This window comes from Petromyzon marinus, chromosome 22, assembly GCF_048934315.1.
Source record: "Petromyzon marinus isolate PM22_M1 ecotype Great Lakes invasive population chromosome 22, UKy_Petmar_22M1.pri1.0, whole genome shotgun sequence".
Taxonomy (NCBI): domain Eukaryota; kingdom Metazoa; phylum Chordata; class Hyperoartia; order Petromyzontiformes; family Petromyzontidae; genus Petromyzon; species Petromyzon marinus.
Window position 1 is genome coordinate 8,102,469 of NC_133688.1, and position 24,184 is coordinate 8,126,652.

The following is a 24,184-nucleotide window of genomic DNA, read 5'->3' on the forward strand; positions in this document are numbered from 1 at the left end:
GGAACCTGTATTGTGGATGACATTGTTCGCGAACGCCTACGTGTTCAACTAGTTACTAATTGGCACGTTCTGTTTACGTGACAACCTTTACTAATTGGCTGTCAGGTGGTGGGAGATTTAACAACACGTTTATATTCTTGGTTCTTTCTGTAAAGTCACGTAGAAGGGAAACAATAAAATAATAAAAATATAAAACATTAAAATTCTCACGACGTTTCGACTGCAACACAAGCAATCATCATCAGGTGTGAAAACCACGCAAGAAAAATTTGAAAAAAGTGGCGTTTTTTTTTTAACGTTAGCTAAGGCTGGCACAGCAGACATCTAACACCACCTGCATACACACACCAGGTGCTCATCTTAGGCCGAGCGACCCAGGATGTGGCACAACACAAACCTAGACTGAACGCCGTGTGCTCACAACCCCTCGCCCTGCACTTACACTCGCGCAGCTCTGCTGCAGAGAACCATTCCGTGGTGTGCCATTGAGTGGTGTGGTTCCTGTGCCCGTGTGCGATCTGTGCCGAGCAGGACTGCTGGTCGAACTGGTCCGGGTTGGGTATGGAGATGCCGGCCAGGACACAGGTCAACAGGTCAGTGAGCGCTCTGCCCACCCTGCTGAGGGGGGCAGCATGGGCCTCCTGCTTGCGCCGGACTCGCGCTGACCATGGCTCGTTGGGAAATGCGGGGCTTGCTTGAGTGGCGGCGGTGGGAGTGACTTGTGAATCTGGTGTTGGAGAATGGAGATTTTTTTTGCTCTTGGCCAGGCCAAGATGCTTTGGCTCTCCGCACAAAGAGGGACTGGTTGTGCTGTGGAGCCAGTCATACTACGGCTGGCCCACTCACTACACCACAATTATAAACACGTACATCGACAGCCCCTTTTGTTAATTCGCTGCTGGCTGTGGGCAATGGCGGAGCCAGGATTTTCAGGTAGGGGGGGGCAACCCCTCCAGCAATGGAAAAATGATAGAGAAGTTGTTAGTAAGTAAGGAGTTGTCCCTTGCTTTTTATTCGACGTGTGTGTGATTGGCATCGCACTCGCTGAAGGTATGCCTTCAGGGAAGTCGTGTACTGTATACGCAACTGCGCACAATTCTGTGAGTCACTTATAACCGCTTTGTCGTTACTCATTGCCAATTATGGACTAAGACTATTATCCTATCATCTCATAGAGTCCCTGGCACATAATAATATGCTACACAGTGGCAGTGGGGGGCGCAAAATGACGATTTATTACAAATAAACCCCAATGATCCGATCGAAATTAGGGATTTCGATCGGATCATTGGAGGGGTACGTTGCACCCCACGCCCCGCCAGTGGATGTGGGCTGTGGAAGTTATTTGAACATACTTCACTTCGTCGGTCAGTTTGCAAAGAGAGGAGGGAAAGTGCTGTTTGTGGTGGCTTTGTAGAGGTGCTAACTACTCACTGTTCGGTAACCTGCATTGCTACTAGGTATCAAAGGGGTAGTGCAGCGTTACCTCTGTGTGAATAACGGTTGGGGTCAGACGAGGTGAAGTGGATCGTAGCCACAGTTTGGTAAGAACCAATCAGACCGAAGCCCGGGCTAAAGATAGACAGGACCCTGGACCCGGCCTCCCAGCCTTTCTGTGGGCTAAGGCTCGGCGTATCCAGTGGTCAAGACCCACCGGGCCAGCGGTGGGTCAGATAGCCTCCCCTAGGTCCAAGCCGGAGGACTCTAGGATAGCGGTAGACTCGAGAGTAAGTCCCGCCAAGACAGGAGGCTGTACCTCCTTAGGGTAGTAAGAGACCTGTGTGTAGGTCCCGCTAAGTCCGGAGGCTGTGCCTTCTTAGGTTAGCAAGAGACCTGTGTGTAGGTCCCGCTAAGTCCGGAGGCTGTACCTTCTTCGAGTATCGGGGGAGGGGACCGTATACCCCTTTGAGTGGTAAGGACTGTGTAAGATAAGAAAGAAAATAAACAGAGTGTGCCTCATAAGAAGTTTATTCGTCATTATAAACACTACAGCTTCGTGAGGCCAGAATGGTGCACGACGGCTTGGTGTCGCCAACACCACATCTGCCGCCTTTATCTCCCCATTGCAGAAGTTCACACACACGGCTCCATCTACTCGATTTGAAAGCTTAGGCTATGTAGGCAAGGTCCTGGGACCGGTTCTGATATCACTCACAACTGGTGTTACCCGTGGCCTGGAATAGAACGCATGTCACTTGCCACACTGAATCTAAACAGCACCGGCTAAAACTCCTATTTCCTTTAAATCTCGACATTTCATAGCACTGGTCATATTAAACATCCATCGGAGCCACAGACAGTTTTTCTTGATTGCCGTCAAGTTGGTAAGCTGGTTTTTCCTTCCTGCTTTCATTTCTTATAGGGTTCTTAAGTGCAATGCAGCCTCTGCTTACCTTAAGCACTAAATGTCTTTAGTGTCTCACTGTCTACATCAGCACTGGCTAGTCTCTCCATGGAAGATCTCCCGATTCCTCTTAAAGTGGTACTCATTTTTATCGACCCTGGTTGGGAGTTGATCTCTCACAACATTCCGATTGCTCTAGCACTGTGGACAGATCTACCCTGCTCAGTGTAGCCGATCCGACCTGTCCCCTCTCCCGTCGTGAATCCTTTCAAAGTGGGGGAACAGGTTGGTTAAATAGCAACAACAACGATAAAAAATGTAAAGTTCGTAGACGGTGAGTAGTGACTCTGTGTTCTGTCCTCCGAAGAAGTGGGGCCACTCCACAACAGATGGGCACCAGAGGTTTGTGAAACGGCAAAAGTTTATTTCAAGAGTCTTCTTCAGAAGGGCAATTGTGTGTATCTGCCATAGTGATCGGAGACACCCTCCATGTCACAACACCGCAGCTCAATTTCTCATGTCGAAATCCACCAAAATCTCTATTGGCGACATGCCCCGTACTCTAATGAGCGCATGGGGGCTCTGGGTCCAATCCCTGATCACTGTTGCATTCACTTAGAATAATAATAAAAACGCACCTGGTTCCGCGTAGCAACTAGCAGAATGTACCATTTTACGTGTGATTCATCGAAAGCGAGCTCACACTGGCTACATCAGTAATACAACAATAGTCTCTCATCTATGGTGGTAAGCCTTGCCAGAGTCTGAAGATTAATTTCATGAGGGTCCTGTTTGGTCAGTTGACGAGTGTTTTTTTGTTTGTGGGAGGAAATTGGGAGAATTTGTAGAACGCCCTGTGCCAATTAGGTGACCTCACTTAAATATTCCAAAAAGCAGGTCAAAAACTTGATTGTAGATTCAACAATGGGCAGAGTTGTGATGCTAACAAACTGCGGGAAAGCACGAATTCCACCATGCCTTGTGTGCATGTCTTGTAGTATTCACATTAGCTGCGCGATGCTGTCAACCATTTCTAAGCCACCAGCTCAACAGAGCCGAACATGTGACCGTACTGTTTGTACGTGATATGCGGTGCTCACGTGACATGCAAGGCGTACATATGGGTGTCGTACTTTCCTGCTGTGTGTGATCAGCACACCTTGGGTGCTGTTAACCCTTCCCTGCTTTGAGATGTCTGTAAGTTGCAGGGTGGTGTCCCGTTCACCGCTGAATCTCAGAATGTGCAAGCGATTAGCGTTAATTTTATTTAGAGGGGCGAAGTGCTGCTGTTTTCAAAGACATTGTGCTGTACTCGCCGCACAGAACTGTAGTGACACGACCGCACTCTACGATAGCTGGCGCCAAACTGTGCCACGCCCTCCCTCGTGGTCTTTTACTTTTGTTTCCGTTGGGATTCGATTTTGTTCCGATGACGTATATGTACGTAATCGGAACACAATCGGAGGAAAAATTAATGACGCACACGGACACGTACGTCATTGGAATGAAAAAGGTTTAACATGTCTTTGTTTCCATCCTGCGTTTCCTTTCATGTTGTAATGGGGTTCTCGTCATTTGCAAGAAAGTGCTGGGATTTCAATTGGAGACATCTACAGCCGACGAGTAGCCGTGATGATCAAGACACGATCCACCAACCCTACCTTCATGGTGATGCGGTAGTTTCGTGTGCCGCCACCCGGCTTGGCATGGTGATGCAGTGGGGGGCGGTAATCTTCGTAACACGAACACTCGTGCCTCATGCCAGGAGGTACCTGGGTTCGGTTCCTGACCAGGGTGCCTGCCTTTTGTCAGTGGAGTTTGTATGTTCTCTCCATGTTCTGCATGGATGTCCCCCAGTTTCCAGTTTCCTCCCATTACTAAAAAAAAAATGCAATGTCACCAATATTTCATGGGGTCTCCCTTGCCAGTATCAAAATATAAGAATGGGTTTTACCCATTCTGGCAATAAAGCAGGTGTTAGGATGTTAAAACACCAAACTGAAACCTTTTGCAAGGAATCATGTCTGCATTTAACTACATATAATTGTGGTGAACATGCATGAAAAAACATGATCTGGTAGTACATGCATTGTCTTTGAAACTGATTGGTCCACACCAGAGACATGATTCCTTGCAAAAGGTTTCAGTTTGGATGTTTTAACATCTTAAAACCTTTTTTATTGACAGAAAAAGTAAAACCTATTCTTATATGTGTAATGGGTTCAACTGAGTCGCAGACGTAGACTTGGAGGCAACACATTATTCAGTTCCAACACACGGGGTAACTTTCCCCTGAACAGAATAACAACCTATGGTGGTGACCACCAGGCTAACTACACTAGTTACAACGTAACTGTTATTACGGACCGGGACCAACAGCTTCGGCCCACGTCCACGTGTTGGAGACTCGTTGAACGGAGAAGGTAGACGAAGGGTTTCTTTCAGGATGAACAACAACCCCGGTCCCTCTCGGGACCCGTGGCGTGGCCGGCTCCACCCTTGGCCACGTCCACCTTCCAGAATCCTCGGGAAGGATCTGGGTCCCAATCGCATGACCAACCCTAGCCCCCACTTGGGGCCACTTTGTAGACTTAACTGGTCACATGTCCTCCCGGGTCAACCAGAGTGCCATGGCCTCAAATAACTTCATCCTTTGGCCGGCACCCACACACCCTGTCCTGTAGGGTCGGCACTGCACGCAGAGCGTGGTGCCACCCAGCGCTATCAATCAGCGTTCACCGGGCCCCTCTAGGGCCGGTACTACACCCACACCACTGTGGTGTCCGCGATGTCGCTATACCGCACGCCGTGCCCCTCTAGGGCCGGCTCTGCACCCAGCATGTTGACATCCAGCGATGTCACTACATATGTAACTGATATTGGCCAAGCATCACAATGCTTTGGGGTTTGCAGATTTTTCTCTATTCGGATTGTACATAGCGATATTGCCACCCCTCCCCCCCAATTGCGAAAACTCGGCGGAACCCGACTAAAGAAATCTTAACACGTGAGACTTTTTTTAAAACATGGCTACATGCTAAAGATACATTTAATGATTTTCTAAATCATCTCGATGCACAAAACCCGGCCATCCAGTTCACCATGGAAATGGAGGTGAATAATACACTCCCATTCCTGGATATTTTGCTTGGACATGGTATAAATGTAAAAATAACACACAGCGTTTACCGAAAGCGAATGCACACTGATGCCTATCTGAATGCAGATTCACATCATCACCCAGCTCAGAAGTCCTCTCTTATCAAGACACTCATACATCGGGCTAAAACAGTGTCAGATGGTTAAATTCTAGTGAGAGATATTAAACATGTTAAGGAAGCACTACGACAGAATGGTTACAATAATGCTCAAATTAACAGAGCACTGAATGCCAAATCACGAACGCAAAGCAACACTGCTGAAAGCGATCAGATTGTTACAACAATTAAAATACCATATATCTCAGAAGTAACTGACAAATTAGCCCATGTTTTGTAAAAGCAAAACATTAAAGTAAAATTTGGTACAGTACACAAAATTCAAAAACGAGTATCTTGCACTAAAGATGAATTGCCTAAATTACTAACAGAAGGTGTATATCGGATTAATTGTTTATGTGGCAGATGCGAAATTGGTCAGACGGGACGTAACATCAGCGTAACCCCAAACAAATATTAAATTATCTCAAACACTAATGTCGGCAGTGGCAGAACATGCTTGTCAACAAGGACACCCAATTGATTTTGATAACGTTGAAGTAAAACAAATTATTACTGGGCAAGACTAATTAGAGAATCCATTGAAATTGAGATAAATAGAAATAACTTTAATCGCTCTGACAGCTACAGGCTTCGTGCGGCCTGGAAGCGTATTATTAAATAAAATATATTACAATTCCTTATAGGGGAAACAAATACTAATTAATAACAATGGAATGATTACCAATCTATTATATAATTACAATTCCCTCCCCTTCTCTGCCTCAAATCACTGCACCAGATTGGGTTAAATGATGACATCACCCTGCTGCTCTATTTAAGACCGGGAGCAAGTGGAGGGCTTCACCATTCTGGCAAATTGCCCGATGATGCTGGATGTAATTACCAGCGAAACGTCGTACTCAAAAAATGTAAATGATGTTGAATCACTCTTCAACACACCGGTGGGCTAAAGTAGTGAACTATTTGTCTTTCGTAAACGTGACACTTTTTTACTGTTTGGCCATGTTGGGTGGTGGAGGGTTACGACACATTTATAAATAACATGATCTAACCCAAAAACGTTTATTATGAAGCATAATAATATAACAATCTGCAGCGGTTACAGCAAAATTACAGATCATTAGCCCAGTACAGCTACACTATTTGGCAACTGTTTACAGCTTCACTCTGTTTAAGTGTTAATGGTTCAGCACAGTACAGTCCAGATTCCCTGTTTCTGCTTAAGAGAATGCCTGTTTGTAAATTGTGACCATCTAATAAACAGGAATAAGGCTCATGAATACAATATAACGTGATCTAACCACGGACAGTAATCTCCATGAGTTGCGTCGACGTTTTGCGTGATATCATCGCGACTTATGCTCGAATTCTGCACTGTGTCCACAGGTTTGTGTTCAGATACTGGATCTACTCCTACACGGTGAGTACAGCAGAGTGACAGACCTGTCTTTGATGGGGACTCGAGACAACAGACAGACTGGTTTCTGGGGTCCTTGGACAATAGACAAACAGACCAGTTTCTGTTGGGTCTCTAGACCATAGACAGACTGCTCTCCGATAGTCTTTACGGGTTTCACGACGGCGACAGCCTGGCAGCCGCAGTCCCCTGGAAGTCTGCAGCGGTGCCGGCGCCGTGCATGGGCATCACCCTCACAGCGTCTCTGTTCCCCGGCAGGCTGCACGGCGGAGCTCGTGAGCGGCGCGCCACCGCCGGCCCCGGCTCGACGCCTTCCCAGGTGAGTGCCGCGACAGGGAAAGGAAAAAAAAAAACTTTTCCCTGGCAGGGGGGGGCCACTGACTCACAGTCGTTGATCTGCCTCTCGGGAGCGCCCCCCCACCCGGGTGCTCATTCTTGGACTGCGTTGCTAATGGGGCTAAGGGGGCATCGAAGAAGCTGGGCTTTGCTATTCTGGGCCCAAAACTTCTTCGGTCAAAGTGAGTTCCTGTACACGTGTGCGCATTGAGGGAGTGCTCCTCTCCTGTCTCCAACCCCTGAGCCAATGGTGCAAATTCCACATTCCAATGACGGGCGGCAGGGGGGGCTATGATTCTATCCAAAGGGGACAACCACTGTTGACTTGCCCGCACAAAGTTCGTTGAGTTTGGTGGGCCGAGTCAAACCCCGACCAGGATTTGAACTAACAACCTTCCGATTGTGAGCCTCTCGTGTTCTGCCGCTGAGCTGCCAAGATGGACATGAAGCTTCTTGAACTCTGAACGTGTGTAGCACAAATTCTGCAGAAGTTGGATTCCTGTTGTGACATATCGGGTGCAAGCAACCAGTTTGTCTACCTCTTTCTTGAAATAATTAAGTTTCAAGCGCTTGGGGTGGTTGAAGCACTCACCAATTCACTCCAGTCACTCGCTCATCAGTGATCAGTCACCTCCTTGTCACAATTGTATTGCTACTGCCATGTATCCTTCACTCAGTCCGCCAGACACTGATTATTTAATCTTGTCCGAACTGTTCAACCAACACACTGCAGGTCACAATCGTCTCTTTTTTCCCACATTAGAACGATAAACTTGATGGGGAGGACTGCTGCGGATAATTCAAAATCGAGGATAATAAAAAAAAATAGAAATTTTCCGTGGATTTCTATGCTAAAAATCACTAATATAGATATAAATTATGTTTAAGTTAAGAAAATTTTGTTTGTTAATGAATAAAGAAAATTGTAGTAAAGAATGCATTGATTTTGTTTTATTTCAAAAGGCGATGCGTGTGTTCAGTGACACTTTCCCTGCTCCCGCGCAAAAAACTCGGCCCACTAAGTGGATGATAGCAGAGCCATGCCAATCAACATCGATCAAATTCCACCCACTGTTGTAAAGATATGCAACTACTGTACTGTGGAGGCGATTACGTGGATTTCGGATTAACCAGAGCAGATATTTGTTCGGTTTAAGCACGTGGCCTGTTATACACTTTTATTAGAATAACAATGTATTACTGTTTTTGGATGATTAATTTGGGCTTAAGGGAAAATCCTTGAGTTATTAATTTATGTAATCGAGAGTTTACTATATGTAGTTGTTTCTGTCTTGAGTGTCTGTGGGTGGTTGTGTATGAGTGATTGTGAGTTGTATTTGAGTGGTTGTCTAGCAGTAAATGTGATAGTTTGTCTATGAGAGGTTGGTCATGAAAAGTTCATCATGAGTTTGATTCCCGCTCACTACCAATTATTTGACCTGGTCCTTTGGCCTACTCCTAGGTGGGCTTGGCCTCAAATGAGAGCCTGGTACAGTGTGTAAGCATCGCTGCTTGGGATACAAAGGTGGCCGGGCGTGGTGCTCGCCACCCACCCCCTCCTATGCTGTGCCGGCCTTCATAAGTACTCACTCACAGCAATTGCGTCAAAAGTCTTTTGAGGCTATAATGGGGAATTTTATCTTTGTCTGAGAGAGGGATTCTGTGTGAGGTTGCCTTTGAGAGATTGCCTATGAGTGGTCATCTCTGCTCCCTGCCGCTCACTGCCGTGTGTCCTGTGTGTCCAGGCTGAACCCCTGGGAGCTCGTCGCCCTGAGTCCTTCCGTGCCTCTCCCCGCACTGCGCACATTCTGCTCGCGCCACCTCTCTCTCCTCCTCAGCCACGACCCCCGGCTCAAAGGTTCTATGTGCACCATGCTTCGTGTGGATGTTCACGGCACGCTGCAAGCGGGTTCACCGAGTGACCCGCTCACCGTAGTTATAATAATCATCATCGTTGTCGTCGTTTGTAGAGCGTTTTTCGTGCCACAAAGATTAAGGCCACATCACCCAAGTTAAGATGATGAAACAAATATTTACAAAAACAAAAAGAATACTCGTAGAATGATAACATTACATAAAGAGAAGGGAAACATTTCATTAAATAGTTAAATAATCAAAAGATGCCAGAGTCAAATCAGAAGGCTACAACAAAGAAATAGGTCTTGAGTTTTGATTTTAAATGTAGCCACCTCATTCAGCATACGTCGATGAGGTCGATCACTGTTGTGAGTATCGCTTTTTTATGCATGATAAAAAGCACCGCTAAGACGCTGGTCACCGTTTTGCCTTTAGAAACGTCTCACAATAAACACAACGCATCCGCCCATGTTAACCGAGAAATGAATGGAGCTGCGATGGTGTAATGGTCAGCAACATTGAACTTGCAAAGATCCAGAAGTCACCGGTTCAATTCCATCCTTTGGTGCTAAACAACGGGCAAGTTTCTTAAATCCCTCCCACAATCACGATTGACAGGTTGCGTGCGGTGGGGTCAAGTGTGGGTATGACCACCTCTTCCAAGACTTCTCAGAATCACAATATTTATTAATACTGGAGGCATCCGATGAGCTATGAAGCTCTTTTTCACAGATATCCAGTAGGGGCGGGTAAGAACGTTACAACAATCAATGCAACAACAACAACACCACGTGATAGAAGTGCAAAGTACAAGAAAGGTAAACAAATGACTGAAAACATAAATACAACTAAACCATCCCCATCCTACCAGGCAAAGCCCACTGAGGTATTAACTTATTTTTAAGAAACGACCTGGCTACAAATGATAGCTCAACAAAGTGGCTTATCATCCATGGATAACAACGTCACGACTGTAGCAACTACCACTCAAAATAAGGCTTGGCCATATACATGAAGAACACCATCACAGAGTTGTAAGCCTTCCCACCAACTGAAAAAGAAGCCACCTTCACCTCCAGCATCAAGATAGGATAGCTGCAGTTCACTGACGTGTACAGTGCCCCTAATTCAAAGTGGCCAAGGCCAGCACCCCCAAGTGCATCAATCCCAGCATACTATGTGGGGCTATGCAGTAGACCAGGCCGACGGCAAAGACCTCACCGACTGGATTTCCGCCGATGATCTGCACCTGGTTTTTGATCCCAAGCAGCAAGCAACCTTCCACTCTGATCACTGACAATGCGACTACAACCCTGACATTACCACCATCGTTTCCAAAGATCAAAGTGGGAGCACACTTCACACGTCCTGCAAAATACTCCCAAGCTTCCCTAAAAGTCAACTTAGGCCCATCAGTCATTGCCCATATTGGCATTGAAATCCTCGTGATTGTGTCAAAACGATTACCAAGGTGGAACCTGGTCAAAGCTGACTGGGACCACTATAAGGAGACGGTAGACAGTGGTGAGTCGATTTCCCGCAACACCAGCATGCTATCACCGTTTATTTGCTTCCTTGCTGCAGCCGCCACGAAGAGCATTCCCGAGGCTTCTGGAAAGAATCCACTTACTCCCTATATGACAAAAGAGACCCAGGACTTGCTCCGACAGTACAACCAATCAGGCAGCTCACGGGTTGGAAAGTCTTTAGACTGAGCCAGACACCAGCGGTGGATTTAATTATTTGAAGGCCTGGACTTCACAAACACAAGCCACCATGCCTGGGCTCTACTATGATGCCTGAGTGCTGCTAATCCAAAAGAATACTGGACTGCAAGAGTCCTGCCAAACTCGATGGCCTCCAATATAGTGGAGTACACAAAAGGACCGCTCAAGAAAAACATCCATTGCCAATTACACCAGACAATGGCCTCAATTTCTTCGTAATACTCCACCACCATCAGCACAGAGGAAGTGAGGGAGGGTCTGGGTGCAATGAAGAAAGGCAAGGTTGTCAGCAGAGATGCGATTCCCCCCTACAATTCCTCCATCATTTAGATTCTTGGGGACTCCAATGGCTGGCAACACTGTACACAAAAACCATGAAAACCGGATGCATCCCAAAAGCATGGCGGGAGGCGATGGTCATTACCATACCCAAACACAGCAAGTCAACCAACTACCCAGGAAGCTATAGACCGATATCACTCCTGTGCATGACCTATAAAACTCCTGGAATGCATCATCCTCAGAGAATCAGCCCCCTTGTTGAGTCAGTGATCCTGAAAAACAAGCAGGATTCTGGCCTGGATGCAGCTGCTGTGACCAAGTTTTGGCCCTTGTGACACACATCGAGGCTGGATTCCGGAAGAAATCCAAGACCGGCGCAGCCTTTGTGGACTTATCATTGGCCTACGGCACAGTCTGGATTAAGGGCTTGATGTTGAAGCTCGCAAAGACCATTTCCTGCCTCAAAACAATAATCCTGATATGGATGATGCTGAGCAATAGGCGACTGCTTGTCTATATGGGCAACAAATCCAGCTCACCCCGGTTCCTCAACAATGGATTGCCACAAGGTTCAGTACTCGCGCCATCGATCTTCAATGTCTACACGAGTGACATGCCACCAACTGAGTCATGCAGATTTGTTGATGCGGATGACCTTGCCCTGGCAAGGCAAGCAGCCACTTTCAACATCAGATCCACTCTGAACCAAGACCTAACCACCATGGGGGAATATTTCCAGAAATTGAGGCTCAAGCCAAATCCCCACAAAACAACAGTCACAGGATTTAATCTGAAAGTGACCTGCGGCAATACTGTGTGACACGACCCCACTCCAACCTATTTCAGAGTGAAGCTAGACCATATGCGAACCTTCCACGGCTACCTGAAAAGGTAGCTGTCAAGACCAAAACAAGGGTCAACCTGGTTTAAAGCTTTCGTGACTGCAGTGATTCATATTCTTGGTTCTTTCGGTAAAGTCACGTTGAAGGGAAACAATAAAATAATAAAATATATATTAAAAAATAAAATTCTCACGACGTTTCGACTGTAACAGTACAGTACTGTAACAGTACAGTCGAAACGTCGTGATAATTTTATTGTTTAATATATATTTTATTATTTTATTGTTTCACTTCAACGTGACTTTACCGAAAGAACCAAGAATATAAGGGTCAACCTGGTCCAGAAACTAAGAAGCACAGGCTGGGGAGCCTACGGACATCAATGTGAGGGCACCTTTTGTACTCTGTAGCCGAGTACTGTGGTCACACGTGACTTGCTCTTGTCCAACCTGAACACTGCAATGCGGTGAAATACTGGAGCCCTCAAGTCAACCCCAACACTCTGGCTGCCCGTGCTGTCACAAATCTCCCCCCACCGCAACACTGCAACTCTCCAGGAAGTCCTACGAATCGAGGAAAACGGTTGTCTTCCAATTCATCAGGACCTCAATAACGTCCCTCGTCATCGCTTGAAGTCACGTAAGCCCTTTTGGACCCATGAGCTTCAACAATCCGAGTTCAACCCCGATGAAGCTTGGAGAGCTGAATGGGGTTCAAAGAAGTCGCAAACAGACACCTTGTGAAAGACCCAACGCAGGTGATCTCTGGGTTTGATCTTCCACGAAGCTCATGGTCTACCCTAAACCACATGCACTGTACAAACCATGGCAGATGCAGGTACCTGATGCACAAATGGAAAGTGAAAAACTCTTCAGTCTACGACTATGGTCATCCAGAACAGACCATTCAACATATAACGACGTAATGCCCAATCCACAAATACGAAGGAGACATTACAGCGATACACTCCGCTCACTCCTGACGTCGATATCTGGTTTAACCGCCTGAATATGAAATTGTAGCTGTTGCTCTGCATCTATATCACCCATACGAAGGAAGAAGTAAATGCACACTCATCCACACACTTGGTGCACGCACCAATTGCAGACTTTGTGCATGTGTTTGTGGCTTTACTGGGTGTGCACATTTTCATGACTCTGTGTATGGTTGGCTGTGTGTGATTGGCTGACTGTGTGTGTGCGTGGTTGACTGTGTACGTGCGTGGTTGACTGTGTACGTGCATGGTTGACTGCGTGCATGGTTAACTGTGTGTGTGCTTGGTTGACTGTGTATGTGTGTGGTTGACTGTGTTTTGTTGATGGTGTGTGCGTGGTTGGCTGTGTGTGTGCGTGGTTGACTGTATGTGTGTGGTTGGCTGTTTGTGGGGAGTGATAGTGTAGCGGTTAGCGCGCTGCGCTATGAACCTGGCGACCCGGGTTCGATTCCCGCTCACGGCCAACACCAGTGACGATTATCTGAACCGGTCCCAGGCCTCCCCTAGGTCGACTCAGCCTCAAATGAGTACCTGGTGTGGTGTGTAAACATCGCCACTAGGGAGACAAAGGCGGTCGGGCGTGGTGCTGGCCACCCACCCCCTCGTGTACCGTTCCGGCCTTCATAGGTGCTCGCTAACAGCACTTGCCCCTACAGTCTGTTAAGGCTATATGGGGGATCTTTGTTTGTGATTGGTTGATGGTGTATGCGTGGTTGGCTGTTTGTGTGCGTGGTTGACTGTGTGTGGTTGGTTGATGGTGTGTGCGTGGTTGGCTGTTTGTGTGCGTGGTTGACTGTGTGTGGTTGGTTGATGGTGTGTGCGTGGTTGGCTGTTTGTGTGCGTGGTTGACTGTGTGTGGTTGGTTGATGGTGTGTGCGTGGTTGACTGTGTGTGGTTGGCTGTGTGTATTTTGTGCGCTCTGTGTGCAGTTGCCGACGCTGTGTCTCGGCAGGCAGAGTGGAGCTTTGCAAAGATGCCGCCGTTTCTTTTTGATATTTATAGACAGGTAAGTGTGAACATTTATTCATCGGTCATTCTTCATTCAACCTCTAACATGCTTTTGCACCGAGCCATCCATACCGCAAATACATATAATTTGCCTCGGTGTGGCGCCTCGAATGGTTTGGGTTCGATTCCCGTCTCGGGCTACTTTCTGTATGGAGTTTATATGTTCTCCTCCTGTTCTGCCTGGGTTTCTTCTGGGTTCTCCAATTTCCTCCTGTAACTTAAAAAAAAGACATTGTAAACATCCTATGACTGAAAAATGACCTTACAAATTACTTAATTGGCATTACACACAACAGCAACCTTGCCCCTCGACTGTGAAAGTTTGGTAGGACGCTTCTGAAAATAAGTCCTGAGGCTCAGTGAGGTTTTCAGAATATCATATTCAGAATATGTAATTATTTTTACTGGATGAATCTAATGAGCTATAAAGCTCTTTTTCACAGATGTCCAGTAAGAGGTCGGGTCAGAACCTTACGTTTCCTGGATAAACAAGCGTAACAATAATAACTCGTCAACTGTTGACGTAACCGGGAATGGTTTTGGAAGCAGCACCGAGTTGTGAGGACACGGGAAGACCCGGACTGCTGTAGCGATGCGTCTCCTTCACGTGTCTTTCACGTGTCCTTCACGTGTCCTTCACGTGTCTTTCACGTGTCCTTCACGTGTCCATAAGAGGTTTTTTGGGGTAGATTGCGTAAATTAAAATGTCGTTAAACCCCTCACCACCTAACACAGCCAATTAGTGAGGTTTGTCACGTAAAAAAAACATGCCAATTAGGTACTTGTCCAGCGCACCAGTTGTGTGTTAGAGAGTAAACTCACAACATTTACCAGAGGGGTAAATGTCACTGTGAGTCAATCAGACAAACCTCCTTCACGTGCGGTTGGATGTGTGGAAGGAAATAAATGATTTCCCCAGAGAAAACCGAATCATGTGTGGAGTACAAACACTCCTCACAAATTGGTCACCAACCCACTTTCTGTACTGCCCTCAATGGCGACTTAGTATCTCTTGTACATGATCTCGGTACAATCCAACAACGCTGTCTCCACGTCACTGGATGACAGGCATTCATTATCTCCATACCCAGTCTCTCTGTGTGTCTTTGTTCTATGTGCGTGTCTCCCTAGCTGCGTGTCTCCCTAGCTGCGTGTCTCCCTAGCTGCGTGTCTCCCTAGCTGCGTGTCTCCCTAGCTGTATGCCCACAGGTTTGTCTGTCCTTGTGCATACGTTTGTCTAAGTCTGTATCTGTGTCAGTCAAGTCGGTCTGTCTTGCGTATTTATCATTCCATCATGCCTGTCTGCTTGTCGGCCTGTTTGTCCCTATGTCTCATGTTTAATCTGTCTACTCATCTCCGTGCCTGTCTCTCGGCCGCTACGTATTTTGGTTATATCTGTGTGTGTCTCTGCCTTTCTGCTTGCCTATCTGCCTCTTAATGTGTCTCTTAGCCTGTCTGCGTGTCTCTGTCATGAATATCTCACGATGCTGTGTGTTGTGTGCTATGACTTGGGCAGCGGTAGTGTAGTGTAAGCGCAATGCGCTACAAACCCGGCGACCCGAATCCGATTTCCGCCCACGGCCAACACCAGTGATGATTATCTGAACTGGTCATGGGCCGCTCCTAGGTCGACTCAGCCTCGAATGAGTACCTGATGCAGTGTGTTAACATCACCACTGGGGAGACAAAGGCGGTCGGGCGTGGTGCTGGCCACCCACCCCCTCTTGTGCCGTTCTGGTCTTCATAGGTGCTCGCAAACATCACTTGCCCCAATTGTCTATTCAGACTATGGGGGGGGGGGGGAATCCTTTTCTGTGCTGTGACTCCGCTATAACCGCTGCGTGCTGTTCCTGTGCTCCCATAGCTGATGCTGCCGTTCGGCGTGGAGGAGCTGATACCTCAGTTTGAGAGCATCCTGGGTACACAGGAGTTGAACTGGCCGGCCGTGCTGTCCTGCGTCTCCGCACTGCTCGCGTGCTTCCCAAAGGCCCACGTCCTGCTGCAAGGCACGCACGCCTCTCTATTTGTTTCTTATGTTCTGTATACATCTGTGGTTGTGTTTATCTTGTTGTCTGTATGAGTTTGTGAGCATGTCTTGTGTGTGAGTTTGTGAGTGTGTCTTGTTGTTTGTGTGTGTCTTGTGGTGGAAAGCGGGAGTGTAGCGGTTAGCGTGCTGCGCTATGAATCCGGCGACCTGAGTCCGATGCCCGCTCGCGGCCAACAACAGTGACGATTATCTGAACAAGTTCGGGGCCTCTCCAAGGTCGACTCGGCCTCAAATGAGTACCTGGTACGATGTCTAAACATCGCCACTAGGGAGACAAAGGCAGCCGGGCGTGGTGCTGGCCACCCACCCTCTTGTGTGCCATTCCAGCCTTCATAGGTGCTCGCTAATAGCCTTTGCCGCAACAGACTGTTGAGGCTATAGGGGGATTCTTTGTCTTTCTCTTTTTGTGCCTTGTCTGTGTCTCTATGGCTGGCTGGCAACTTGTCTTTCTGGACGTTTCTGTAATTTTAATTTTATCTGTTTTGTTAGCTGTGTGTGTATCTGCGTGCGTGTTCGTCTTCTTCGGCTGGCAAAACAACCCCCACCTCGGTGCCTGCCAGTCGGTGATGCTGTGGTGGCTGTAAGCAATGCCACTTGGGGGGGGGGGTATATCAATCGTCCATTTCCCTCATGGTGCTCGCAGTAGCCACAGTGGCCAACGGGGGCTCTGTAAGGGTGTGAGGGGCTGGTGACCCCTCCACATTAAAACTAAATTACCAAAAAAACCTGCAGAAAAGATAAAACTAAGCTCGTGCTGGAGGCTTCGGGGGTGGGGGAGAGGCATCTCTGACGTCTCCTGGTCAAACGCCATTTGGCACAGCCAGGAGACTAAACCCTGAAACTCGGAACTTCTGGGTCATGTCGCTTGCTTGCCCAGCCTGTGGTGTATCTGTGTGTTTTGTAATTGTGTGATTGTGCCCTGTGCATGTGTCTATGTCAAGCGGGATTGACTTCTCTGGCTGTGTGTGTATCTTCCTGTTCGGTTCTTTTAGTGTCGTTGTCTGTGTGTCGCCGCATGTATAGGCCACTTGTCTGGCTTTATCCCTGTGTCTTTTCTCTGTGAGCCTGCGGATTCTCTGTGCACCTCCTAAGTGATTTAACCGCTGTCCTCAGCGCATGCACCAGCCCGAATAATACAAAAAACATTCGTGAATTACTTTTGCCTTCATAGGGAAAAATCTAGGGTGACATTTTGGGAATTGCCCTCATTGGTAGCACACCCTTCGACGTGTAGCTATGAGGAAGGTTAATTGCCCCAAAACGTCACCGACTATAGTAGGGGTAGTGGGGGTAGAGAACAAACACGCTGGTCACCCCCACCCTTGACCGAGTGTAGTGCTGGATTATACTTATATCAAAAGTAGCATATGCTACGGGCCCCGCACTTTCAAAGGCCCCGCACTAAATGCTTTCACGCTATCAATTCCGGTTCAGTGACTTTGCACTTGCTCTATTACTATAGTACTATAATGCCGACAACTTTTATGATTGACTGGGTGTTTAAGGTTAGTGATTTGTCGTATTATCTGGCTGTATAGCAAATGAAAAAATACAATTACTTTACTAGGCAAGTAAAAAATTTGTGTTTTAATGTTTACGTGGTTTATTTTAAACTAGCCTTCTCCCCGTACAAGGATGGGTGTATTGGAGTTAATCTGAAACTTGCAAGCGAAAAGCAGACCGCGACATGATATTCATTGCATCCATTCATGTGCAATTTGTAAGGCTGCGGTGACACAGACTTATTTCATTTGAAGGTTATAATCCCTTGTTCATCATGACATCCTTTTTACTTCTACGTCTCAATAGCGTTACAGAGATCGCGTGACGTGAGGGTTCTGCCTTTGTAGTGAGGGTTATAAGTTGACGCTGAGGTGGAGGGAGGAGGGGGTGTTCATTTGGAGGACGTCACCTGTTCATGATTATTAATGAGGGGGGGTTCTCCATGCAGAGTGACATCACCCGCTCATTATTAATGAGGGGGGGGTCCATGTGGAGGACGTAACCTGTTCATGATTATTAATGAGGGGGGCTGGTCGACGTGGAGTGACATCACGCGCAGGACACACAGACATTCTTGGCTCATTATAGTAGTAAATGTAGGGCCCCTTTATAACATATGCTACAGGCCCTGCACTATCTTTATCCGGCACTGACCGAGTGGCTCATTCCTGAGCATGATCTGTGACGAGTCTTCGGATGCTTTCAGATCAGGTCACGTATAGTGTTATATGTCTACCATACTGCTCAAGTGTGCCTGGGGGTGAAGGGCCAGTAACCCTTGAACCATACTCTCAATTGCTACAAAAAACAAAGCCAAGACATCTCCTAACTTTACCACACGCCTTGTAGGACTGAGTCTTTGACCTGGAGTGAACCAGTGGTTATGCCGATTAGATCTACTTAATGTCTGATATGGCTGTTCACAATTGCACCCAATAATAATAATAAAACATACAACAACAAAAAAAGCCCTCGCTATGCTCGATTTCTGGATTCGCGAGTTACTAAATGTATACCAATTCCCTATTCGCTACCCACCGGACTCCAGTATTCGCGAGTTGTACGTAGTGCCTACAGACCACCCACACCGGGGAGGTGCGTGCAGAATGTTGTTACTACATTTGAAACGGTCTGCCGCCAAGATTGGGCACGCCTCCTCGGCTGCCCGCTTAGTCCTCAAGTCTCGCAGTCATCCCGCTCAGAACTCGCTAGTGTCTACATTTACTTTATACGTACTTGCAGTCGACTGCAAGTACGTATCAGAGAAAGTGTGTTGCGGCGAGCACTCCCTCAAACACCTTTATCTCTCGAGTCATCCTCCTGAATTCATCACTACCATCTCCATTGTCGTCAAATCACCATCATCATCAAAGGTAATAAAAAACACATAATTGTTCTTTGTATTATTTTTTGTGGTAATTATTATTAAACATGTACCATTTACCCCCCCCCCCCCCCCCCCCCGTTCACTCGTACCAGGAACATAGCCCTTTTTCCTGTTGACCAAGGTTTATGCATTCGAGAGCATTATCAAGAACATAGATAGAGAAGGTTTACTGTATATACTTAGTGGGAGGAAAATATTTCAATCATAGCGGTAAGCATGTAAGCAGACCGTGTACTGTGGGCTATGATTGATATTGCAACTTGTTTACCAAGAAAAGCCTCCATGAGTCTCTCAAGACTGATTCAAGAGTGTCCTGCCAAGTTTTTTTCAGTAGGGGGTGATGTTGCTACTGTGTGCATTCTTAATTGAGTAATTTCCAGGTAATTTTTTAGCATTGGGATGTTTGGCCAATGCCAGTTGGCCAAACAACCTCCCATCGCAAAATGCACGCACATGCGATGGACGAAAACCAGATAACTCGTAGTAAATACATACAGAACAGGGGGGAACGTACAAGCACTCAACTAACATACACACGCCAATACCCGCCTTTTGCCACTAAGTGGTGGTGACGTCACCACGGCGCCTGTGTCAGGCCAGGTGCACTTTGAGGCCACGTGAAGTGTCGAAGGCTCGCTGACAGGAGGTTACGGGACAGAGCCAGGTGCCATTGGTTGGCTAACTGAGATAACTGGCAGATGCACCAGTTGTGCCCCCTATTGTGCGAACTTGCTGCATTTTAGCTGCCCGGCATTCCTGTTGGATATATAGGCCTTTTCCAAAATTGATATTCCTAATGATTTTGCCGATTAATTTTTTTTTAATTAGTAATCTATAAATAAATAAACACCCTCAAAACCGTTACCTCCCCTTCCCAAGCAGCTGGAGGTCGTAAAAGGCCATTAAATAATAAACTCCGGGGCAAAAGGGGGGATACAACCCCCTTCCCTCACACAACAGGCCGCCTGGAGATAAGCAATAAAAAGTAATAAAACAAAGAGAAGGGGGGGTGGAATTCCTCAAAGCCTCACAGCTTCCAGGGCGGCGAAAACCGGACAGACAGGATTTGTTTATTTTTAATTAACAAAAAGTCCAAGGAAAACTCAACAACAAGAATAAGCTGACATAGGAATAATCTCGGGAAACAAACCAAAATACTAATTCCATATTAACACTAACGTTATTCACCTTAAATTACATTACATCTTGCCATTACATGACCTTACAAAAACCAAGGAATATGAATTCCAACAGTCAAGAAACTTACCTCTTAAACTCAGGACATTAAAAATAAAATAAATAATAACTCAAGCATAACAGCACGGATGCCTGGATTCAGACGGGGAGCAAAAGTTAATAAAACCCTTGAAATACCGGAGGTAACATCTAATGATGACAATGTTAAATCACAAATCTTGGGAAACGTTAGCCAAGATGATAATTGTGCAGAGTTAAACCGAGGGTTATCCAGAGGAGATGAGATGAGATGGGTCAAGCTTACACAACCAAGATAAACTGTGTTCCATAGGAAGGGAGCCTCCCGGCCGTCTTTGTCTTCCCGCAGCACGGGAGAGAAAATAATTTAACGCTAGAGCGAGGGAAATTACTCTTTATTGCAGGGGCCATCTGTGCCCACGGATGTGCGATGACTTAATAAATGACACACATACACACGGACACACGACAATCCATCTCCCACAACACAGAGCAAGATCAAAGGGATTCCGGTCCTTTGTGAGAGAGCAGACGGAGTAAGCATCTGTTTTTTTCCTCTCGCAAGAGACGCGCAGAGGGGAGATTTTTCGGATATAAACAGCAGCACGACACACACAATTCGGCTCGACAATTCAGCTCGATGCTCCCAGCTACCAGCGGTAGAAGACGGCGACCATCAGCTCGACAAGAAGACACACAGCAGCTCAGAAGAGGACAATAAGCCAGCCGGGGCATGGCCTCGAGATCGACAATGCGTGTGGTGCATTGCAGAGAGGAGGGGCGAGGTGATGCTCTGTGCTGAGTTCGGCATGGCCCAACAGAGTATCGCTGAAAAGTTATTCTCAGCGTCAAGCAATCAACCCGAGAGACGGAGCAAGAAAGAGCGCGTACCAGCGCAACCAGCGCCACCAGCGCCACCAGTGCCACCAGCGCAACCAGCGCAACCAGCTCCACCAAGCAAGGGTGCCAGCTGCCAGCGGACAAGCGTTGTGCCGACTCTGACTCATCCAGCAGGGGAAAGAGCCTGACCCGCTGCCTGCTGCTGCCAGCGGACCAGCGGCAAGCGTGATCGAGCATCTTCAAGGACAAGCAACGTGCCGATGCAGCTACTCCAGCAGTGGAAAGAGCCTGTATCTGCCAGCGGACGAGCATCTAAGCCGACGCCCCGAGCAATAAAAGCAACGAAGCCGTTTGTATGACCCTCCCCCACACCCACACCCTCACGACGCATCACCCGGCGTCTGCTTTACGAAGACCCACAACACGCATATCGGGACAAATCAAGAAGGGTTGCCATTCCAAGGTGGTGCATTAAATATCAAGTGATCGTGAGAACATTGCTGCCCATTGAGTTACGTGGATACGGTCATTTAGAAGTATTTTAGTTCGTTTTTTTTATTGCATAATCTTACAAACGAATTAATTGATAGCCTTTGGGACGTGTTTCTTTATTGCCTTCGTATGAAAATTGTTGCATGAATTTTTAAGGACTTTTGGTTCCTGTTGCCGTATATGCTCGTGTTACTCTGAGGAAGTAATCAATTGTTCTGTTACCCGGTTAACCAACGTAATCATTGAGGGTTAAGTATGGATCAATGAGGAGAACATCTCCTGGAGTACTGTGTTGACAATTTCAAGCATGGGAATCGCATATTAGAGTGTTAAGGTTTTGTTTAGAAATTAAAATTGCTTAACACAGAAGTGTTTGAGTGTTTCTTTCCTGAGTTCATGCATAATAATCTTATTTATAAGAACTGTATCCTATGTTGAGATTTGAATTTGGAGACCTGACATAAACACACTAATACATGATCAGTAAATGTTAAAGCGAGATTAATTGTATTATACCGATCGATAATACAACCCTAGACAACGAAGCCGAGTTTAATCTAGCATACTTACATCACACCTGCATAACTTCATACGATTAATTGTACGATCTCGATTGATGATACTACCCTCGACCACGAGGTTGAGCCTAATTATCATAATGGCTTGCATTAGCATAACCGCATACACTCGCATAAATTAATACGATTATATCTAGAATTAGTATAAGTTATGTGCATAATCACATCAATTAACATAAATTTGGATAATTACACATTTTTCCAAATTTCATTTATATTGTATTACTTGCATTCAAATTTTCAATACCCGGCATATACAACACACCGATCGTTGTTGTGAGCATCACCTGCCCTACGTTGCTGGAGGGCCACTGCCTCCAACTGGCTAGTAGCAGTGTCCTTCACACACAACCTCACACATACACTCACACTCTGGAAAACAGGGGGAGAACATACATACTACTTGCCATGAGGCACAAGTGTTTCCACTGAGTCATCCTACCACCCAATCCGAATGGGTAAATCACTTAACAACTGAATGTCTAATCGTTCTTTCATAGGCCATGCAAAAGAAGAACAGGAATGCGCGGCTTGCCAAAACTGCCTGAAAGTCCTCTTGGGGCGCTTGGTAAGAGAAGGATCCCCACTGCAGCCCGTAACTCTGTGCCTGCGGCTCCTACCCGGCAGACATGCTGCGGAGGCTGCTGACGCAGGCGTTCTGCAGTTACGAGGTGGAGAGCCTCGTTCTGGCGCTGCTGCTGGCACGCCAGGCAGCGTTGGGTGCCGCTGGGGGGTTTACCAGCTACACGCGGTGGTTCCAGGTGAGTTCCCGGCTGATCCAGCGAATCTGGCGATCTGGAAACCCTTTCCGAAGGCTGTAACTAGTCCTGCAATCGGCACCATGTGCATGACAAACAAAAAGTAGCTATGCTTGATTTCAGTGTCAAATGTTACGTACAGTACATTATCCACTACATACAAAAAATTAAGCAATGAAAATACTGCTCTCTAAATTTTCGTGACTTAACTAATAAAAACAGAAAATATATATACTCTTTGGGCCTTTCGGTAAAGCCACGTTGATAGAAAAATAATACAAATAATAAAAAATCACGACGTTTCGATCGCAACACAAGCAATCGTCTTAAGATATCTACGTGACTTTACCGAAAGAAACAGTATGAATTCCTGCAGTCACGAAAGCTTTAAGTCAAGAGAAAATATACAGTGCTATCCGGTGATAAGTATGTGGAATTCGGGGTTCGCCAGAGCGCCGGTGTAAAGGCTGCATCAGTCTGGCAATCGTCAAACACATGGTTTTCTAAGCAAGAGCATACAAGTAGGCTCCTCCTTCAAAGTGACTCGAAGACACTAAGAGTAGGAGACACTTTGTTTATTAAAAGGCCTTAACAGTTCACACTGGGTAGCTGCGGTTCCCAGTCAGGACAGCTGGTAGACTGCCTGACTGGCGACGCCGAGATGGTGAAGATGGAGACGGCGGCGAAGACTCCAACAGCACGACGGGATCCCACTCCAAACGACAGCCCCGAGGTCCCCTCCCGGGGCCCCTCTTATATTGTCAGCGTTGTCTGGCTCCGCACTGGCCACGCCCCACTTCTGGAACTTATTAGCAGGTTCTCGATGTACCCCCTTCGGTAACCTTTCCCCTACATCCCTCTCTGGTCTATCTCGTGACCTTCTGCCAGTCGGGGCTGCTGCAGCTGCAGATCCCCTTCCCTGCCAGCAGCCAGCGCTGTGCTGCTAAGTGACCGTTTCTATGTCACTACAAAAGCAACGTGCTCGATTGCGTTAGCGAGCAATATACAGACATCACAGAACAATGAATATTACATCACCCCATGCAGAGTCTTCGAGATTGGAGTGGTAAGTACAGTGCAGTAAATATGGTAACTTTTTACAGGAGGATATTTTTAAAAAATAGTATTTTATTCATGCCAATGTGATATCGTAAACAAATTTAAAATACTAAAAAATAATTTCCACAACACCTAAAATATAATGTTATGCAAGAATATGCAAAAATAAGCTAATTTAAATAATGATGTGATTATCCGGCGTTTTTGAAAATCCGGCACCCCCTTCCCTCCTAAGCCACTGGATAATCGATGATCGACTATATATTACCAACATACC

At 46.7% G+C, this 24,184-nt stretch overlaps 1 protein-coding gene across 7 annotated transcripts in view; it reads left to right on the plus strand.

The window, feature by feature from the left end:
• The window catches only part of FANCA (FA complementation group A), a 137,790-nt gene that overhangs the window by 21,477 nt on the left and 92,129 nt on the right, over positions 1-24,184 (plus strand). For all 7 annotated transcript variants that reach the window (XM_032959126.2, XM_076068687.1, XM_076068686.1 and 4 more), the window contains 7 exons: positions 532-593; positions 6,952-6,985; positions 7,241-7,301; positions 9,064-9,176; positions 13,950-14,026; positions 15,893-16,034; positions 22,718-22,851. In XM_032959126.2, the coding sequence (XP_032815017.2) occupies positions 532-593; positions 6,952-6,985; positions 7,241-7,301; positions 9,064-9,176; positions 13,950-14,026; positions 15,893-16,034; positions 22,718-22,851 (623 nt within the window). The remainder of the gene's footprint in view (positions 1-531; positions 594-6,951; positions 6,986-7,240; positions 7,302-9,063; positions 9,177-13,949; positions 14,027-15,892; positions 16,035-22,717; positions 22,852-24,184) is intronic.